Source organism: Pseudonaja textilis, unplaced genomic scaffold (genome assembly GCF_049901715.1).
Source record: "Pseudonaja textilis isolate UNSWEBS1 unplaced genomic scaffold, rPseTex1.2 PTEXCTG97, whole genome shotgun sequence".
In the NCBI taxonomy this organism is placed as follows: domain Eukaryota; kingdom Metazoa; phylum Chordata; class Lepidosauria; order Squamata; family Elapidae; genus Pseudonaja; species Pseudonaja textilis.
Window position 1 is genome coordinate 1 of NW_028262845.1, and position 21450 is coordinate 21450.

The 21450-nt window shown below is 43.8% G+C and overlaps 1 protein-coding gene across 1 annotated transcript; it reads left to right on the top strand.

The window, feature by feature from the left end:
- The first annotated feature begins 5920 nt into the window (after positions 1 to 5920).
- On the top strand, positions 5921 to 20924 carry PROZ (protein Z, vitamin K dependent plasma glycoprotein). The gene is given in 10 exon segments (XM_087918867.1): positions 5921 to 6099; positions 7037 to 7200; positions 8178 to 8202; positions 13950 to 14063; positions 16007 to 16138; positions 17222 to 17257; positions 17260 to 17297; positions 18734 to 18848; positions 20157 to 20687; positions 20786 to 20924. Coding segments are annotated over 9 exon segments (1215 nt in total). The 5' UTR covers positions 5921 to 6029; the 3' UTR covers positions 20678 to 20687; positions 20786 to 20924.
- Positions 20925 to 21450: the final 526 nt, after the last annotated feature.

Consider the following 21450-nt stretch of genomic DNA (forward strand, 5'->3'; position numbering starts at 1 on the left):
CCGTTCCGTGGTCTGAGTTACTTGAAATTCTCACTAACCACTATTCCCCCAGGCCCTCACAGATTGCCAGGAGGTTCACCTTCCGTATGAGGAAGCAATCGAGCAAGGAGACCATCAATCAATATATGGCCACTCTCAGAACAGCAGCACTGCATTGTGGGTTTGGAACCTACCTGGAGGACATGCTCCTCGATCAATTAGTCTGCGGGGTCAAGGACCTCCACCTGCAAAGGCGCCTTCTCGCAAAAAAGACCTCAACCTCGCACAAGCAGTCGAGGAAGCCTTGGCAGCTGAGCTGGCAACAAACTCAGCCACCGAAATCCAGGGCCCAAGTGCCAAGCTGACATCACTCCCAGTCCACTCCGAGGAGGTGGTAGCAGAGGAAACCATCAGTGATGAAAACGAAGTCCACCACCTATCCAACGACAGACGGCCGCAGGTAGGAGCCAAACAAGAAAACATTGGTCCACCCAAGCACATCACCCTGTGCCTAGCCTGTGGGGATCTCATCAGAGGGCCACCTGCAAGTTTAAAGGAGCCACCTGCAATAACTGCCATAAAAGGGGACACATCGCGAGAGTCTGCCAAGCCCCCAAAGCGCAGCACAAAGGCGCCCTCCCTCGCACTCGGGACCACAGAGGCAAGTACTGAACTGTCGCACGCACCACCTTGCCAAGCACACTTGCCACACTGTTAGTAAAATTTCTCTCTCCGTTTCCCTAGAAGGTAAACCGTGCCGCATGGAGGTTGACACAGGGTCAGCGCTCTCAATTATCTCGTGGAACACCCTTAAGAGGCTCCAACCAAGCCTATCCACTAGCCGGCTCCAGAGATGCCAGTTTGGCCTGAAGGACTACCAGGGGAAGACCATTCCTGTAATCGGCAGAGGCAAGTTTCTTGTCAGTTTTAAAGCTTTTAAAGGTCACCTACCTCTAGTGGTAGTTAACGGCAATCTACCCACCTTATTGGGGCTCGATTGGTTTCCCCATCTCGGCCTAGGGCTAACAGGAGTCCATGCTGTCTCAACCTCAGACACTGACTCCTTATTCGCTGATTACTCAGATGTATTCAGCGAAGAGCTGGGGTGTTATAACGGTACCCCCATCTCATTCTCAGTTGACCCCAAGCAGTCCCAATCAGGCTAAAACCGCGTAGGGTCCCATTTGCTATTCGGCCAAAACTAGATGCGGAATTGGATAAACTATTAAAACAAGGGGTCATTGAGCCAACAGATTTCGCCAAGTGGGAGACGCCCATTGTCACACCCTCAAAAAGACGGTAGCCTGAGAATTTGCTCGGACTACAAGACGACAATCAATAAATTTCTACAAGTTAGCGCTTATCCTGTGCCCGTCATCCAGCACTTATTACACACATTCGAACCAGGTAGCATTTTTGCTAAATTGGACATGTCTCAAGCATATCAGCAGTTCCCTGTAGATAACCAAACAGCGGAACTCCAGACAATTGTCACTCACAGGGGTGCCTTCCGATGCAAGCGTCTCCAATTTGGCGTAAGTGTTGCCCCTGGTATTTTTCAATCCCTCATGGAGCGGATTTTGCAGGTCCTCCCTGGTGTAGTACCCTACTTGCACGACGACATCTTAGTCTCGGCCAGGACAGACCCCAACTCTTCCAAAGAGTTCGAGCTGTGTTAGAGAGGTTCAGACAGCATGGCCTCAAGTTGAAAAAAGAAAAATGTGCCATTGCCACTAGACAGGTGGACTTTCTGGGTTATAAAATTGACGCCTCTGGCATTCACCCCTGGAGTCCAAGGTTAAGGCAATCCACGAGGCACCCACTCCAACCTCCAAAACTGAACTGCAGGCGTTCTTGGGGCTATTGAACTTTTACGCATCCTTTTTGCCCCATAAAGCATCAGTAGCTGAACCCCTACACAGATTACTGGATAAAAAGTCACCCTGGCACTGGGGGCACAAAGAAGACCATGCCTTTCACGCCGTCAAATCACTACTCACGTCAGAGGCGGTACTTATTCAATTCGACCCTAACCTCCCTTTAGTACTGGCAGCAGACGCCTCCCTTTTGGAATTGGGGTGGTACTAAGTCACAGGCTTCCCAATGGCGCCGAGGCTCCCATCGCCTTTTCTCAAGGACGCTCTCTGCTACGGAGCGCAATTACAGCCAGATCGATAAGGAAGCCCTAGCAGCTGTTGCAGCCATGAAAAAATTTCACGAATTCCTTTTTGGCCATTTTTTCGAGCTGGTCACGGACCACAAACCCCTCCTGGGCCTACTAGCCGGGACAAGCAGACCCTCAAGTCCTCTCCCCTAGGATGACAAGGTGGACTCTCTTCCTAGCAGCTTACTCCTACAGACTTATACACCGCCCGGGTAAAACACTGTCCCATGCTGACGCACTCAGTCGCTGCCCCTTGCCTGCCCCGGCTGAAGACCCTGCTCCTGTCCACGCTATTTTCGAGATCACCCAGTTGGACCTACCCATCACTGCCCTGGACATTGCTGCTAAAACCAAGGCAGATCAAACACTCGCCCAGGTGCTCGACTGGGTGAGGACGGGGTGGCCGGGTGGCAATGTTGATAACAAATTCACACCTTTTAAGACTCGCATGCAGGAATTGTCAAGTCTGCAGGGCTGTCTACTATGGGGCACTCGAGTGGTCATCCCGGCCTCACTGCGTACCCGAGTTCTGGAAGCATTGCACGAGGGACATCCTGGCATCGTGAGAATGAAGGCGTTAGCACGCAGCTACATGTGGTGGCCGGGTCTAGACGAGGACATTGTCAATTGGGTAAGTTCCTGCAGCAATTGCCAGGAATCCCGTCCTGCTCCCCCCATTGCCACCCCTACTAGATGGGAAAGCGCCAGCGCTCCTTGGTCCAGAATTCACATCGACCTAGCCGGCCCTCTGCATGGGAAGATGTTCCTAGTGGTCGTGGATGCCTATTCCAAATGGATTGACGTAGCACAGCTATCCACGACCACCACACTAGCAATCACCAACGTGTTAACACGCCTGTTCGTAACGCACGGGCTACCCGACTCCATTGTCTCCGATAATGGCCCACAGTTCGCATCGATTGAGTTCAGCCGTTTCGCGGCCAACCTGGGTATCCGCCACATTTTCACAGCCCCATTTCATCCTGCCAGCAACGGATTGGCTGAAAGGGCCGTCAGGACCACTAAAGAAGCCCTGGCAAGGTTCAACAAGGATGACTGGCACCACAAACTCTCGCGGTTCCTGATGAGCCAGCACTCAACTCCTTGTTCAGTCACCAATAAGTCCCCAGCTGAGCTCCTGATGGGCAGGCGCCTGAGGACTGTATTGGACAGACTACACCCACAGTACTGCCCTGACTCTCCCCTCGCTTCCACATCGGGGTTAGACATTTTATCTTACAGGAGCCAGTTTTCGCGAGGAACTTCGCTGGAGACCCCTGTGGATCCCGGGCGAGATCGTAGCCATCACCGGACCGCGGTCGTATCGGGTCAGACTGGAGGATGGCCGCGCGTCTGGAGAAGGCATATAGACCAACTGCGTAGACGCCTCAGCACCATCGCCAGCAGGGACCCAGAGGAACAAGACGAGGGAGGCTTCATCCTCAGCCTCACATCCACATCACGCCCGGCGATCAGTTACACCTACAGCCGGTTCCAGAAGCCCGAACACAGACAGCGGCACCCAGACAGTTGACCAGCCCGATCCAGTCTACAGGAGCACACCCCCAGTGATCAACCCTACGAGCCCGGGCAGGCCCAAACCGAGGGCACACTGGGGACACTTTGCCGACTCTGCCTTCCCAGGCAGACCCCGGACGGACAGACAATGTTCCAGAACTACGCCGTTCCGGGCGCCAACATAAACCCCTGCCTACCTCAAAGACTATGCATGTTCGCATCTGGGGGGAAGGGGTGTTATGTCCTGAGAACTCTAGGAGTTCTCACTCAGGTCCACTCACTTTGCGTGGGCGTTCTTCCCCCTTTCCTCATTGGTTGGTTCTCCCCAGCAGCCAGCTATAAAAGCAGGCTGCGGGGTCCAACCAGTTTCTGATTGCTGCGAGCCAGTTCCAGGCGTGGCAAGCACGGTCAGCCCTTTATTGTTATAATAAAGTATTGTTGCACTCATGCTCTGGTTCAGCCTCTCATTGCTCAAACTTAACAAGATGGATTCTTGGACATATAGAATCCTTGTGAACGGAGAAAGAGGAATAAGTGATGCAGTTGGGAATAGAACATATAATTCTGGATTTCTGCAGAAGGAACAGACTGTAGAAAAGCAGACATCGATACTGGATAAATATGGAGGAAAGTCAAGGCTTTAAGAGATTCATACATTTGGTTTATGTAGAAGTCCAGGAAAAAGAGACAAGAAGAAGAACAGAGAAAAGGAACAGCATAATCACAACGTGGGTAAGACGAAATACATTGTACCAGTCCTCGTTCAGTGACTGTGTTAGATTTCAGTGAACAAGTCATTAAACAAAATGGTTGCTAAATGAATGCATGAAAGACAAAGACAGACAAGAGAGAGAACAAATGGGTGGAAGCTTCAGAGAGAGACATTCGGACTCAAAATAAGAATTTCCTGAGAGCTACTAAGCAGTGAAACAGCTTGCCGTCTGAAGTGATGGGTGCTCTTTGTCAAAAGTTCAACCATTTGTCTAGGATGGTCAGGGATTCCTACAATGGGTCAGGAGAAGATTCTCAGACTACAAGATCTCTTAAACCCTCTAAACAGGGGTGGGATTCAAATTTCTTAACAACCTATTCTGTGGGCGTGGCTTAATTTGTAGGTGTGGCTTGTGGTCATGTGACTGGGTGGGCATGGCTTGGCGGTTACGTGACTGGCTGGGTGTGGCTTGCATGTAAATATTGTAAATATTTATGTAAATATTGATTTTTTTATTAAAAAAGAACAACTTTTACCCTTTGTTACAAATACAAATTCATCCTTGTGAAGCACATTAGGATAAGAATTTTTTTTAAGTATGACAATAAAACACCATTCCCACTGTGGCCATAAGCACAGTGTTATCTGCCTAGCTAACAGCAATGTGGAAAATATTCTGCCTGTGAAACTTAGGATGTTGCCATCGATGACGTTTATCTCTGTGCTTAACCCATGGTAGAATATCCCTAGTAGCTTCTCCCTCTATATGGATAAGACTCTGAACAGTTGCTATGGATTCCATCTTCTACCCATCTGTTCAGGCTTACGATACAGTATTTATATCGAAGGACAAAGTCAGAAGTACATTTATGCACATGTACAGTTTGAAAATGCATATTGGTTCATCAGATTGTTGGAAGTTAAAACCCACACCTCTCCTAGAAAAATGAAATATTTTAGGACATACTAAAAAGGCAGAATATTTCCTGTAAAAGAGAGTAGAAACTCAGAGAGGCAGAAATTCAGCCTCCCACGTTAATGAACCATTAAGGCTTGGGCCAGTCTATTCTACATAACAAAGATCTTGTTATGTAGATCTATTCTACATAACAAAGATCTTCAGGCAGAGCCTTTTAATTGCCTTTCATTGCACACCCTCCAAGTTACAACCAAATTTAGCACACAGACAACCTACACAGCTAGCTTTGACCTCTGCAACAACCAATCAGGATACTCTTCCTGTGCCCCAGAAAGTTCAAAGCCAGAGAAGGTATAAAACCCAGGGAGTCTCAGCATCTCGCTCCCCTTTTCTTCACCCAAGAGCTCCAAGCCATGTGATCCTGTCCACGAATAAACCATTTTTCCAAACAGCCTCCATGTTTCAAGTGTCTTTTTCCCCACTTGGAACTGAACCCAGAAAGATATTTCTTCCAACAAGATAAAAGATAGTATAAATGCCACAAGTATTTTCTCAAGGTTTCTTTTTCTTTTGAGTGAAATCTCTAATTGTTGACATTCTGTCTTATCATTGCTCTGCCTCCTCTTTTTTGAAGCGGGCTTGCAAAGTTGCACTTTAAACTTTGTTCACTCTATGTCTTTATCAGAGGGCCACGGTTAGGCAGACAAAATTCAGCAAACTACGCCTAGGGAACCAAAATGGGAATTCGCAAATGGATAATATGCTTTTTCTTATTTGTATTTATGGCTCACTCCGCAGACCTGACAGGTAGGAATTTTTGCTCACATAATATTAACTCTTACTTTTCAAAAAAGAAGCAAAAGCAGAAGGAAAGGGTATACTAATCCCTTATTATTCTATACTTTTAAGATTTTCCCAATAATGTTTCTCATTGCACAGGAGGGAAAAATAAATTAGAAGAAGGAAGCTTTATCTTAGTTTAGCATCCAGAAATGAGTCATGCCATTTACCCTGTAATAATAAAAAAGTGGGAATGCAAACCTATGCAGGATACTGAGAAATTGTCCTATTGAGTACCATCAGGTATACTGCTCCCTTAAGGGTAAACTGAGACAGAAGCCTCAGTGGTGAAACTAAATTAGTTGCATTTGGGATTTTACCAGAAAGAAGTGGGCCATAGGAAGGAAACAGAATATTTTTCTCTTCTCTGTCTTATTTTCTCTATTGCTATAGATATTCTTCCAGTTCCAGGGAGGTAGGTGTGCTTGGAAAATGAAGCCTGCAGATTTGTTTCATATGAAGCATTGAAACAAAAGTAGCAGGACTTAGCTTCTCATACTTAAGAGACATATTTCTGAACAAAAACAAGAGCCTTTCCATCCCCACTCAGTTTTCTGTGTTATTCAGCACGTAGGTGGAGCCCAAAGTTGTTGCCATCCCATCCAATTTACCATTTTAATCCATCACCAAACATATTCATTTTCCCATTATTGAAGGAGAATTTTGCGCAAAACTCCCATATTAATTTTTGCAGATACAAACCACAAGGTAAATAATCCTCCATGCGCCATCTTTCCCCTTATCATCTTACCTGTCATCTTCCAAGGAAGGATATTTTTGGTCTATTCCAGCTGTGGGGCACAAAGGCGTGAGACTGTTTTGAATCCTTTCCACGCTTGAGAGGCTGGGCTGAGATAAGGTTCTTTGGGGGGAAATCTGATTTTTCCCTTGTCCTTCTCTTAAGTGTTCCTGGAAACAGAAGATGCAAATCAAGTCCTGACAAGATCCAGGCGTGCTGCTTTTATGTTTTTTGAGGAAATTCTCCAAGGGGATTTAGAAAGAGAATGCCTCGAGGAAAAGTGTACATATGAGGAAGCAAGAGAGGCTTTTGAAAACACAGAAGAAACTGTATGTATTTTCAAAATCAACATTTCCCATACAGACAAGTTAATTTCTTTATCAGCCAAGCCCCCTTGGTGGCATTTCAATCAAAGTATGTCCACAGCTGTAATACCTGCAGATAATTCATTCTGGAATCTATTATCTAAACCATTTCTATACAAGTGCAGAACCCTTAACCAGGGTGTTATGGTTGCATTCCACATAACTCAGCCTGACACCTGTTGATCATTTTAGGTTAATGCAGGCATGCCTTCTCCAGTCCAAGATTTTAATTTTTATATTTAAAAGTTAAATATTTCCCCATGTTTTATAAATAATTCATGGTGGTGAACATATACCACTCCTTCCATCTCCTATTTTCCCCTACAGTTGGGTGAGAGAGCATGACTGACCCAAACTATCCCAGCCAGCTTTCTTGCCTAAGGCAGGACGAGAATTCAGAGTTTCCCAGTTTCTAGCCTGGGTCTTTAACCACTAGACACCACTAGACCAAACTGGACCAAATATTTAGTAGGAGGGAAGCAAACAAACCTGAAGGAACCCATCAATCCCTGTCCATAATAGGCAGCACCATTTGCCAGTGCTGTTCCTACGAAAGTAGCATATTTTATGTTGATGTTGTTTTCAGTCAGTTCAGGGAATGATGGACGGTACTTCAAGTTGGTTATGGGGAAGAGCCCAAAACCAAGAGACAGTGCAGTTAATGTTCTGCAGGGCAGAGAAAATGTACAAGGGCAATAATATGTTTGTGATTTGCTGCAGCCTATTTCTGCAAAAAAAAAGGGGGGCGGGGGAGGAAATAGCATAATCACATCTATGTCTATATGGGAATAAGACTCAGAGAGTTGAAAAATGTTAACCAAATGTTAGTGATTGGTAAACTTTACACTGCAGTATAGAGCAGCTGTCTTAGGTCCCTTACAATCAGTCATCTTTATATGTCTGCAATTGCACAAGAAAACAACTACATTTCTTTTTTCCAGGATGAATTTTGGAGTGTCTACTTTGGTGAGTACCTAAGAAGAAATTTAGAAATACTTTGTAAAATGAAGAATTCTCAGTGTTTATGTTATATTTTAAACCGCCAGCTGTGCTGGTATAATTTACTATTCTTAAGGACACCCAAGAAAAGATGCTGCCGTTAATGCAAACTTTGCTCCTTTATTCTTAGCCTTCTTTGGGGGGGAGGAAGGAAGGAAGGAAGGAAGGAAAGAAGTCATTCTAGTCAGTGCTATTAATCCAGAATCATTACTTTAAATCGTATGAAAGAGTTTTCAAACAGTTCCAGGTTAGTCTTGCAGCAGTAATAAACCAATATAGAAATGTCATAATTTAGTATTTTCTTTTAAAAAGATAGTGATGTTTGAAGATTCTTTAATTTTTTTTCATAAATCATGCTCTTCGGTTAAATGGCTCTGCTCATCCTGCACTTAGTTTGTTATGTTTATTTTTACAACAAATTTATCCTTAGGAATACATTTTTGTTTCTTGTTTGATCTGCTTTAATTTTTTCCAGAAAAATACATCAAATCTTTCTTTAGAAAAACACTAACCTTTTTCAGAGGCCTTACTAGCAGCATCTCAAATCAGCTGACAAGCATTTCAAAACAATCTTATTTATGCATGTTTTTTTTAAATTACCTTGAATTTCCTTCACAAGGGAAACTCAGGCTGCTTATATTGATGGCAAAACAAGGGAACTGACTAAAAGTACACATTTATTAAAATTTAATCATAATAAAAATAATTTATCTAGTTGCATTTGGAAATAATTACATGTTGGCATGGTGAAACTATCTCTGAATAAAAGCAGAGAGTCAAACTGTAGTTTGCAGGCTAAAGACAGTCTCAGCCCTGTTTTTGCAGGTAATAGTTTGCAGGCAATTTCAGATCATACTGCCTAATGGTTACAGTAAAATGAAAAAAGAGTAATGATCATAAGTTAAGGATTTTGTTAAACAAGCAAATCAGTAAACACTTCTTTCTACCAGGCTTACATTTATTTTAGTTCTAAACAGTATCAGAAAAAAGTAGAAAACAATATTTTTTCCAGTCCTACTCCCCAAGTGACATACCTAAATCATTGCTCCCCGCAACTTTTAGAAGATGAACATTTTTTGTTTGGTTGGAAGTTAAAAACCACCCCTCTCCTAGGAAAATGAAATATTTTGTTGTTTTGGTTAGTTGCAAAGTTGTGTCCATTCCAACCCATCGCGACCCCATGGACAAAGTTCCTCCAGACCTTCCTGTCCTCTATCATCTTCTAGGGTCAATTTAAGCAGAAATATTTTAGGTTATTGTTGTAGATTGAGCAATGAGAGGCTAGACCAGGGCATGAATGCAACAAGACTTTATTCAAGGGAATAAAGGACTGAACGTGTCAGCGCTGCTGGGAGCAGGCTTCCAACGAACAGCGGCTGACCGGACCCTGCAGCTGGCTTTTATAGCCGGCTGTCGAGGGGAGCCAGCCAATGGGGAGCAGCAAACGCCCCCGCAGCATGCACGGACCTGGGTGGGAACTTTGGCAAGTTCCAGGGACATAACACCCCTTCCCCCCAGATGCGAACACGCATAGTCATTTAAATAAGCCGGTGGTCTGTGTTGGCGCCCCAAGTGCCGTAACTCCGGCGAGTTACTAGGTGACTCAGAGTTCGAAGGAGCAGGCAGGGTTGGTGATGGAGTGCAGTCTTGCCTGGAGGCCTGAGCTGGAACCGGTGAAGCGCTTCTGGCCGGCGATGCCGTGGTTCCATCAGCTGGTTCTGATGGCGGACCCCTCGGGCAGTCTCGATCTAGTGTCTGCTCTCTCGGCTCTGGTGATGGTGGCGGAGAGTCTCTGGAGTGGTCTCCGCTGAGAGTTTGGTGTGGTACCTGGGGGCCGACCTGTGCCCACGATTCGGCACTGGCAAGGGTACCCTGGCGCTTCCTTAGCTGGTCCAGGTGCCTTCTCCAGATGCGGCCGTCTTCCAGCCTGACTCGGTACGACCTGGGACCGGTGATGGCTACAATTTCCCCTGGAATCCACAGTGGGTCTCCGGCGTAGTTCCTTGCAAAGACATGTTCCTGCAAGACAAAATCTCTGACCCCCGTCATTGAACCAAGAGGGGTGTCAGGGCAATAGTGAGGGTGTAGCCTATCCAATACAGTTCTTAGGCGTCTACCCATCAGGAGTTCAGCCGGGGATTTATTGGTGACCGTGCAAGGGGTTGAGTGTTGGCTTAGCAAGAACCGGGATAGTCTGTGATGCCAGTCTACTTTGCTGAACCTGGCTAACGCTTCTTTTGTGGACCTAACGGCTCTCTCCGCCAATCCGTTGCTGGCCGGATGAAAGGGAGCCGTGAAGATGTGTCGAATACCAAGATTGGTGGCAAAACGGCTAAATTCAGTTGAGGCAAACTGGGGGCCATTGTCCGAAACTATAGCATCAGGGAGGCCGTGTGTCACGAACAGTCGGGTCAAGGCCTTGGTAACCGCTTGCGTGGTGGTCGTGGATAGTTGGGCCACATCAATCCATTTAGAGTATGAATCCACAACCACCAAGAAGGTCTTGCCGTGCATAGGACCGGCTAGGTCAATGTGAAGTCTTGACCAAGGCGCGTTAGTGCTCTCCCAGTTGGTGGGGGTGGTGACTGGAGGGGATGGTCTGGATTCCTGACAGGGTTGGCAAGAGCTTACCCACTTAACGATGTCGTCGTCCAAGCCAGGCCACCATACGTAGCTTCGAGCTAATGCCTTCATCCGGACGATGCCCGGGTGCCCCTCGTGCAGTGCCTCTAAGACTGGTGTGCGTAGTGAGGCCGGGATGACGACTCTGGTGCCCCACAGCAGACAACCCTGCAAGCTAGATAGTTCCTGTTGACGGGTCTTAAAAGGTGTAAATTCAGTTGCAAGGTTAGTGCCTGGCCACCCCCTCCTCACCCAGTCCAGTACCTGGGCGATTGTTCTGTCAGTCTTAGATTTGGTGGCGATGTCGAGGGCGGTAACAGGAAGGTCCAGCTCGGTGACATCAAAAATGGCATGGACAGGGGCCGGATCCTCAGCTGGAGCTGGCAGGGGGCAGCGGCTGAGGGCATCTGCGTGGCTTAAGGTTTTCCCTGGGCGGTGGATGAGTTTGTAGGAGTACGCTGCCAGGAACAAGGTCCATCTGGTCATTCTGGGAGACAACACTTGGGGGGTCTGCTTGTCTCCGGATAGAAGACCCAGGAGAGGTTTATGGTCTGTGATAAGTTCGAAGTGATGGCCAAAAAGGAATTCATGAAATTTCTTTACTACTGCAACTGCTGCTAACGCCTCCTTATCAATTTGGCTATAATTACACTCTGTTGTTGAGAGAGTTCTGGAAAAGAAGGCGATTGGTGCCTCGGAGCCGTTGGGTAGTCTGTGGCTTAACACAACTCCAATCCCAAAAGGGGATGCATCAGCTGCTAGTACTAATGGAAGACGTGGGTCAAATTGTATAAGGACTGCGTCTGATGTGAGCAGTGATTTGACTGCGCGGAAAGCAGTGTCTTCCTTGTGTCCCCAGTGCCAAGGTGATTTTTTATCTAAGAGTCTGTGTAAAGGCTCGGCTACTGACGCTTTGTGAGGCAGGAATGATGCATAGAAGTTTAATAATCCCAAAAAGGCTTGCAGTTCGGCTTTAGTGGTTGGAGTGGGTGCCTCATGGATTGCCTTGACTTTGGATTCTAGGGGGTGGATGCCTGATGCGTCAATTCTATAGCCTAGAAAGTCCACCTGTCTAGTGGCAATGGCACATTTCTCCCTTTTTAATTTGAGTCCATGCTGTTTGAACCTGTCTAACACTGCTCTGACTCTCTGGAAGAGTTGGGGTCTGTCCCGGGCCGAGACCAATATATCATCGAAGTAGGGTACTACACCAGGGAGGCCCTGTAGGATACGTTCCATAAGGGACTGAAAGATGCCAGGGGCAACACTTACGCCAAATTGGAGACGCTTGCACCTGAAGGCACCCCTGTGAGTCACAATGGTTTGTAACTCGGCTGTTTGGGTGTCAACAGGGAACTGCTGATATGCTTGTGACATGTCCAATTTGGCAAAAATGGTGCCAGGCTCAAAAGTGTGCAGTAAATGTTGAATGACCGGGACTGGGTAAGCGCTAACTTGTAGAAAGCGGTTAATTGTTGTTTTGTAATCCGAACAAATTCTCAGACTGCCATCCTTTTTAAGGGGTGTGACGATTGGTGTCTCCCATTTGGCGAAGTCTGTGGGTTCAATGACCCCTTGCTGTAGCAGTTTGTCGAGTTCCACGTCCAGTTTGGGCCGAATAGCGAATGGTACTCTACGCGGTTTCAGCCGGACGGGAACTGCTTGGGGGTCAACTGCAAATGAGATGGGGGTGCCGTTATAACACCCCAACTCATTGCTGAATACGTCAGCGTAGTCAGCGAATAAGGAGTCAGTGTCAGAAGCTGAGACAGCATGGACTCCTGTTACCCCAAGGCCAAGGTAGGGGAACCAATCAAGCCCCAAGAGACTAGGGAGGTTGCCGTTAACTACCACTAGAGGCAGATGGCCTTTGAAAGCTTTAAAATTAACAAGGAACTTGCCTTTGCCAAGTACCGGAATGTCCTTCCCTTGATAGTCCCTCAAGGTGAGTTGGCACTTCTGGAGTTGGTTTCTGGAAAATCTGGGCTGGATCTTCTTGAGTGTGCTCCAAGAGATGATTGAGAGCGCTGACCCCGTGTCAACCTCCATACGGCAGGGTTTACCTTCTAATAAAATGGAAAGCGTGATCTTACTAATAGAATGACAGGTGTGCTTAGCATGGAAGCAAGTGTGACAATTTAATACTTGCCTTTGGGAGCCAGAATGAGAAAAGGAAGGAACCCTTTGTGCAGAGTTGTGTGCAGCCTGGCAGACTCTGGCAATGTGGCCCTTCTTGTGGCAATTGTTGCAGGTGGCACCTTTGAATCTGCACGAAGCCCTCGAGTGTGGACCGCCACAGGATAGGCACAGGATGATGCGTTTAGGTGCACTGCTGCTTTCTTGCCTGGTTCTTACCTGTGGTTGCTTGGCATGGGCGAGACGGTGGACATCTGTTGGCTCGTTGGAATCATCTTCGCTGATCACCTCTTCTGAATGGATGGAGGTGCAGCTTGGTTTGGGAACGGAGCCTTGAATCTCGGTGGCTGATTGGGTTGCTAGCTCTGCAGCCAAGGCTTCCTCGACGGCCTGGGAGAGGTTGAGATCCTTCCTGGCAAGCAGTCGCCTTTGGAGATGAAGGTCCTTGACCCCGCAGACGAGCTGGTCGAGAAGCATGTCATCCAAGTAGTTTTTGAACTCGCAGTGGAGAGCTGCAGTCCTCAAGGCGGCCATGTACTGGTTAATGGTTTCCCCTTCAACTTGCTTCCTCATCCGGAAGGCGAAACGTCTCGCGATCTGCGAAGGCTTGGGGGAGTAATGATTGGTGAGGATCTCCAGCAATTCTGTCCAGGGGACACTCTTTAGTTCACAAGGAGCGACAAGTGCTGTGGCGGTATCGAAAACGGTGGCCCCACAATAACTGAGGAAGAACGACTTCTTCCTGTGCTCACCAGCATCTGCCAGACCGATAGCATCGATGTAGTGATTAAAACGATTCTTGTACGATTCCCACTTCTCTTCACCCGGCTTGAACGGTGGGAAGGCTGGAGAAATATTCTGTCTTTTTAATATATCCTTAAATATTTCATATTCCTAGGAGAGGGGTGGGTTTTAACTTCCAACAACTCTAAATGCAGGTGTGTGTTTTTTTTCAGGTGGTATCCGGTGCTCTTCCAGCCCCTGCCTTCATAATGGTATATGCAGGGACACTATTCGCAGCTACACATGTAACTGTAAAGATGACTTTGAAGGAGTAAACTGCGCTTTTGGTAAAAACCACTTTTTCTTAATCCCCCAGAATGTGTGCCATTAATTCGTATGAGAAATTTGTCATGGTTCAATAATGAAGGTACTATAAGGAATATAATTTGCTGTATAAGCAATATACATCAGAATCAGAGGTGGTATTCAGCAGGTTCTGACCAGTTCTGGAGAACCGATAGCGGAAATTATGAGTAGTTCAGGGAACCGGCAAATACCACCCCTGACTGTCCCTGCCCCCCTCTATTCTCTGCCTCCTGAATCCCAGATGATCAGCCGAGTCTTCTTTTGTTGCTCTGCACAGGAGAACGGAGCTGGAAAGCAGGTTAGTGGGATGGGGAAGGAATGGGGATTTTGCAGTATTTTTCCCCTGCCACGCCCATGAAGCCACACCCACGAAGCCATGCCCACAGAACTGGTAGAAAAAAGTTTGAATCCCACCACTGCTTTAAATCCTTCTGTTTTTCAAGCAGAGATATTTGTCTGGATCTAGAAGAACTCTACTGAAAAAGACGGGCTGGGATCCACTGGAGGCTCACTAGATAAGGAGTGGGAGACCTATTTTTCCCAGTTCCCCTTCAGAGGTGGTATTCAGCAGGTTCTGACCAGTTCTGAAGAACCGGTAGCGGAAATTTTGAGTAGTTCGGAGAACCGGCAAATCCCACCTCTGACTGGCCCCACCCCCATCTATTTGCTGCCTCCTGAGTCCCAGCTGATTGGCTGGGTCTTCTTTTGTTGACCTGCACAGGAGAACGGAGCTGGAAAGCAGGTTAATGGGGTGGGAGGGAATGGAGATTTTGCAGTATCCTTTCCCTGCCACGCCCACCAAGCCACACCCACAGAACCGGCAATAAAAAATTTTTTGAATCCCACCACTGTTCCCCTTCCTCTGCAGCATTTCAGGAGATTCCCCCACCACAGATTTTTAGGAGAAAAAAAGCTTGCTGCCACATTGTTTTGGTGGCAACAAGGACAAGAATGCTTATAGGATATTATGTATGTGTGTTGCCTTGAATAATAAAATAATAAAAAACTAATAAAATAACCTAAATAGTACTTTCTCATCTTTTCCCCCAATCTCGTCATGGTTCAAGAACTCCCACTTCTCTTTGCCTTTCCCCCTTCCGTTTTGGACTATGGTACAGACCTTTTCCTTCCAATATTGTTTCTCTGAAGACAAACCACCCAATAACAGTCATAAGATTTTCCATGGATATTGTGCACATGCACTTGCAAAATGAAAAGTAAAATTAGCCTTTAATAGGTCATCTATTTTTATGAGGGCAGTGAAAGTTGAAAGGGTGAAAAAGAATTACTTACAGCCCATCTAATGATGTCACTATCTTGCCACACTTCATAAAAAACTACACTGTCCTCTCTGTACTTTATGCATACTGTATGTAAATGAACTGAAGTTCTGCTTAATCGGTGCATTGAAAATTATGGCAATGTGGAATGTTTTGGCTGGAGATACAAAATCATTTTGTCATGAATACCCACAACTAGATACAATCCAGTCATTTTAGTCCATTGTGGGGCTTTTCCCACTCTTAGTTTCTCAAATCTATCAAAACTTAAAGCTGACTCTATGCATGTGATTCATTCCAAAATTAGTCATACTGTAGGGTGGCAAATAACAATGGGACTTTATGCAATGATTTCAGTGAATCGTCTCTGACTAAATCTGGGTGCCACTCATCATTCTCTAGAGCACAGCTGCAGCTTTTGATTCCAAAAACAGCTAATAACTTATGGGAGTTACAAAGAATCTGTACACCTCACAGAAATAGAGCCTGGCAAATGGTATTCTCAGAGATAAACTGGAAAAAAATAATAGCCACCAAAAAAAAGGACAAATATTAGAGAAACAAAGTCCTTGCTGTAGAATAATTTTATTTCTTACTTCCTATTTCATGTTTATCTTGTAAAAGTGGCACTTCTTTTTCTACAGCTAAAAATGAGTGCCGCCATGAAATCCACACAGGGTGTCAGCAATTCTGCTATCCAGAAGTCAACTTTTACCGCTGTTCATGTGCCCAAGGCTATCAATTGGGGGAAGATGATAAATCATGCATTGCGCAAGGTATGTAGAATTTTTTTTAAAGAGAGATCTTGGAAGGTAACCCGGGAGTCAGTATTGTATGCATGCTAAATGAATGAATTGAAATTATCGGTGGTTCATTTGTCAGTATCTGAGGTTGCGTTAAAGACTGGGAGAAGATTACATGTTGCAATAATCCCTTCACTGAGTTGAGTATCTGTGCAAAATGTAGCTCGTTCTAAACATAACAGGCAATGTAAACACAACTCACTCCCACTCCTTTTAGAGGAGGCTGGGTCTCCAGTCATGAGGAATAATGAAGAGTTTTGATCCTACTGCAGCTCTGCTCTACGTCCACAGAAAAAATCAACTATCAGAAAACAAGAACACACATAACAGAATTGGAAGAGACCTTGAGGGTCTTCTAGTCCAACCCCCTTCTCAAGCAGGAAAGCCTATACCTTTTCAGACAAATGGCTTCCAATCTTTTGTTAAAAATCTCCAGTGTTGCCGCAACCACAATTTTTGGAGATAAGTCGTTCCACTGATTAATTGTTCCGTTAGCAAATTTCTCCATAATTCTAGCTTGCTTCTCTCCTTGATTAGTTTCCATCCATTGCTTCTTGTCCTGCCCTCAGGTGCTTTGGAGACTAGCTTGACTCCCTCTTCTTTGTGGCAACCCCTGAGATATCTAATGCTGCTATCATGTCATTGCTAGTCCTTCTTTTCATTAAGCTAGACATACCCAATTCCTGCAACCATTCTTCATATCTTTTAGCTTTCAGTCCCCTAATCATCTTTGCTGCTCTCCTCTGCACTCTTTCTAGATTCATTTTAAATTTATTTCTACATTTTAAAGCAATAAGGTTGAGGAGATGGTTGCTGCCTCCCCCTAGACTGAATACCAAAGTTTTGTGAGGAAAAAGTAATCTAACTTCAAAGATGTTACACTTTACAGATTGCAAATGGTAGCAAAAGTAAAGGCGTGCATGCTTGCTTTCATCAACCAAAAACCCAATTTCTTGTTTAAAACATTTCTCTTAATGAAATTTAACAAAAATAGTTGCTTTTGAAACATATCCATTAAAAATGACATTGTTTTCTTTTCTTGCAATATATTGCCAGATGAATGTGCTTGTGGAAGATTTCAGGAACCTCTTACATGTCCACTCAATTTAGCTCCAGAGAATTCCCCTGGCAGGTACCCAAAATGATAGGAAAGGATGTGATTTGGTCTGGTTGTTGGGGCTCACATGAAACTTGTAATACTTACAGGTGGTCAAATCCAAATCATGATTGTAGATCAGAAAAGTAAAATTTAAAACAGAAATTACAAAACAAAATTAAAATCAGTTTAGGAAGGTCAACTGATATGTCTTTACTCTGCTGCCCACCAATAGGTGGCAGCTCTCCTTCTTTCAACTTAGCATCAGATAATAATTTAGTACAGTACAAAACAACTGTTTTGCATGGAAATTGTTTGAGGATTGGTAATATATATATATATAGTACCATCACACTTGTCTATAGTAATTGCAATAAAGGGGGGGGATGTATTCAACCATTTCTTTTTCTCCAGAATCACATGGACAGGTTTCATGTATAAATGTTATATTTTATTTTGTACCTAGCTCTAACTGATTCGACCCTTAGGCTGGGAAAAGTAAACATATTCAAATAATTCACAGATTTCATGGCAATAAGCACTCCAGAGCTCCTTTTAAGGAGCCAATTCTGACCTTTTGACTAAGATGAAGTGCACTGTTTAAAACTTTGTGGCATCAGAGACATCATCCAATTCTTGTATTATTTTTGGAATTCTACTCAAACGATGGCAAACATTTTTTTAAGAGAATTAAAACTGGGTAATCCTTCTTCCTCTTATCCATTTGTGATTTGCATGAATTTTTGCTAGTACCCTAATCTGGATTTTCTACCCCATATTCCTTACTAAATCCCACCTGGCCATAATTCAGCATAACTCAAATACTGCCTTAAAATCAGGAGTTAGTAGCATCTTTTCCAGCTAACAATTTTTTAAAATTAAAAGGCCAAAGCTGCTATAAGTTGCACAGCTTTTCTCCTATACTGACTTACCAACTATCCAGTTCATAAAGACAATTACAGCTGCTAGTTAGTTTTCCTTATAAATCAATGTTCCAAAAAACTGCAATATCAGCAGCAATCTCTAGTGGTTGTATAGGTAGTCCTCAACTTATAATCGGTCACTTAGTGAACATTCAAAGTAACAAGATCCCCAAAAGGTATTTATGACCCAATTCCTGAATTTTGACAGTCAGGCTCACCTGTGGTCATGTGGCAGTATTTCATGTACTCAGACAGCCCACATTTACGGCCATTTGTAGCATCCCATTGTCATATTTACAATGGTTTTGCCAAAACGAGGTGTTTACTTCCAGCTTTTGGAAAAAGAGCAAATAATGGGCTTGCTTAATGACCACAGTATTTAAAGACTGCATATTCACTTAATGACTATGGTGATTTGCTTAACTGACACCAAAAGATCATAAAATTATATCAGACGCATGATGACTGCTCTACAGTTACTACTTATGAACATAATTGGCAGGCTACCTGTAAGGAGCAAAAGAAACACTAGTTTGTTTTGTTTTTAAGGTTTTGCTGTTAAATTCAGAAGGAAAATGGATCTGTGGAGGTGTTCTCCTAAAAACTAACTTTGTATTGACTACAGCTGAATGTGCTGTGCTGTCTCCTGTTAGTGTTGTGGTTGGTAAGTAACATAATAACTGTTTCTCTCCGTATTGGGAATTTCAGAGAAAGAGAAACTCAAATACATCAAGTAAAAGTATTAGTGGAATCAGAATGCTCACCCTGCAAACTTGCCATGCTACTGTTTGGATGGATGGATGGATGGATGGATGGATGGATGGACACTATCACCTTAACTGCTAACATCCAGCCATCTTTGCCTAATCTCAAAAGTTATTGTCAGCCATCATTAACGAATTAATTTGGATGGGAGATTTCATAAGAAAATCCCAGGGCTACAGGCTATTCTAGAAAGTCCAAGAACATTGTGGAAGGTAGTTATGACAAAGTGCTTTTCAGCCTTGCCAAGAAAATTGCATGGGCCATCCATACCGCCATGAATCAAGTGTGAATCAAGGTAGCTTTTTAACCTTTTATTTTAGGCAAAAATAGGAGAAGAGCAAAGAAAAGTTCAGGAAAAGCAGCATTGCATTTCCCCAGCACAAACATGCATCATGTAGCCACAGTGATGTTAAAAAAACCCTCCAGAAACTTATCCTAAAAAAATAAAAACATATTAATTGAAATGTCATAAGATTACTGAGATTTCTGTCTTCTTATACGAGATAAGACTGGGTGTTAAAATCTCACCTGATTTGGTAATCTGTAACCATTTATTCTCTCCTTACTTGTGTCGGTGAAGGTCACGTGATGTAGAAAGTTTATCAAGCTGTGGTCTGGTGCGATTGTGGATATTATCATTGTTTTTCCCTATGTGGCGATTCCTTTCATACAAATCATCCAAGAAATGATGGGTTACAGTGAGTTTGATTGTAGGTATTTTTGCAGACAGTGTTTGTCTGTTTGCACTGTTTGCACTGTTTGCAAGTGTACAAAGGTTGCCAACACAGATATTCCACTATGTGAAACTGGTGCCACCTCTTCTCTTTTCATAATGCTATATAAAATTAGTGGTTTCACACCACTTACTGGTAGAACCAGCTTTGGCTATGTACATTATTAATATTTCTTATTTCGGCCCTAGTTAAATAGGTCTACAGCCAACATATATTTCTTTTTTTTCCCTATGCTTTGTACACTTCTAGGCAAAGTCAATAAATTTTGCTATCTTTGTTGTACAGAACAAGTATCATCCTTGCATAGACTCCATAGATCCCAAAAGAGAGGCATAATCCATAAGCATTATTGCACTAATAACTTCAGTTGTTTAAAAGTTTTCAGGACACCATCATTTTTCATTTGTTTAATGTAAACCCAGTCAAAAGAAAAGCTATTGTAATGACCAATGAATACACTTTTACCTGTTCAGGAATCAATCAGCTGCAAGGACTGAATCAAGTAATACCAGTGAAAGAGTCAAATATACACCTCCGCTATGACAACACCACTGGCGAGAACAACCTGGCTCTGCTTGAGCTGAGCAGCCAAATTGACTGTGACAGGAACCATTTACCCATATGCATCCCAGAAAGGGATTTTGCAGAGCACGTGTTGATTTCACAAATGGAAGGTAGTCTTAGTGGCTGGAATGCAAACAGAAGTTACCTGACACCTTCCCTTGTACAGCGGCCTATTTCCTACCTCAATGAGAATGATTGCAGGCAAATTCTCAACAGAAATCTGATAACAAGGGAATTCTGTGGCCACAGTCACGGGCAAGCCAAGGAGATGCTTGTGGGAGGAAGTTTTATTGCCGTTCCCTATAAAGGCACATGGTTTCTCACTGGAGTTTTAGAACCATGGGCAACCGAAACAGTTAACTGGAAAACATTTATATTTACCAAGACCTCAAGATACATGATGTGGTTTAAACGAATAATGGGATTATAAAACATAAAAACTATATATATATATATATATATATATATATATATATATATATATATATACACATACATACATACACACACACACACACACACACACACACACACACACATATATATATACACACACACACACACACACACACACACACAATGAGTATCTAGCGTATAATATTCAACTTTGAGCCACTATTGTACATATGATGTATGCCTATCTATGAAAATAAAACTTTTTGCCTTCTATGAACAAAGCAATGATTCACTTTCATTTGCCTCTGTGGAAAGATTTCATAGAACACCTGAAGATAGAATCAGTATTTGTTCCCAGTATAAACCAATTATTAAAGTACCAATTTTACTGATTGTGAGATTTGGTATTAAATCTGACTATCATTTCCCAGTAATGTGCATTCTCTTCAGGAGAATAGTTTCTGAGACCACTGTTTCTAATATATAAACATTAAGAAATGCAAAGGAGAAAATCTAGCACAATGACATAAAGAAGAATTTTATATATTACACTACTGTAAACTAAATTCATTGTATGAGCCCTGCTGATAATTGCTTAATGACACGCTTGATAGAAGTTCTAAATTGCCTTATAGGTACTGAAGTCATATTAACAACACAATAGTCAGTCTCAGTGAAAGTACCCTAAATTTACAATTAAAAAAAAGTAAAACATCCCAAAATGGCTTTTACTTTTACTATTATTTTTCATTTACTACATTTAATTAAACTTTGAAAGATAACGCAAGTCATTACATTTAAAAAAAA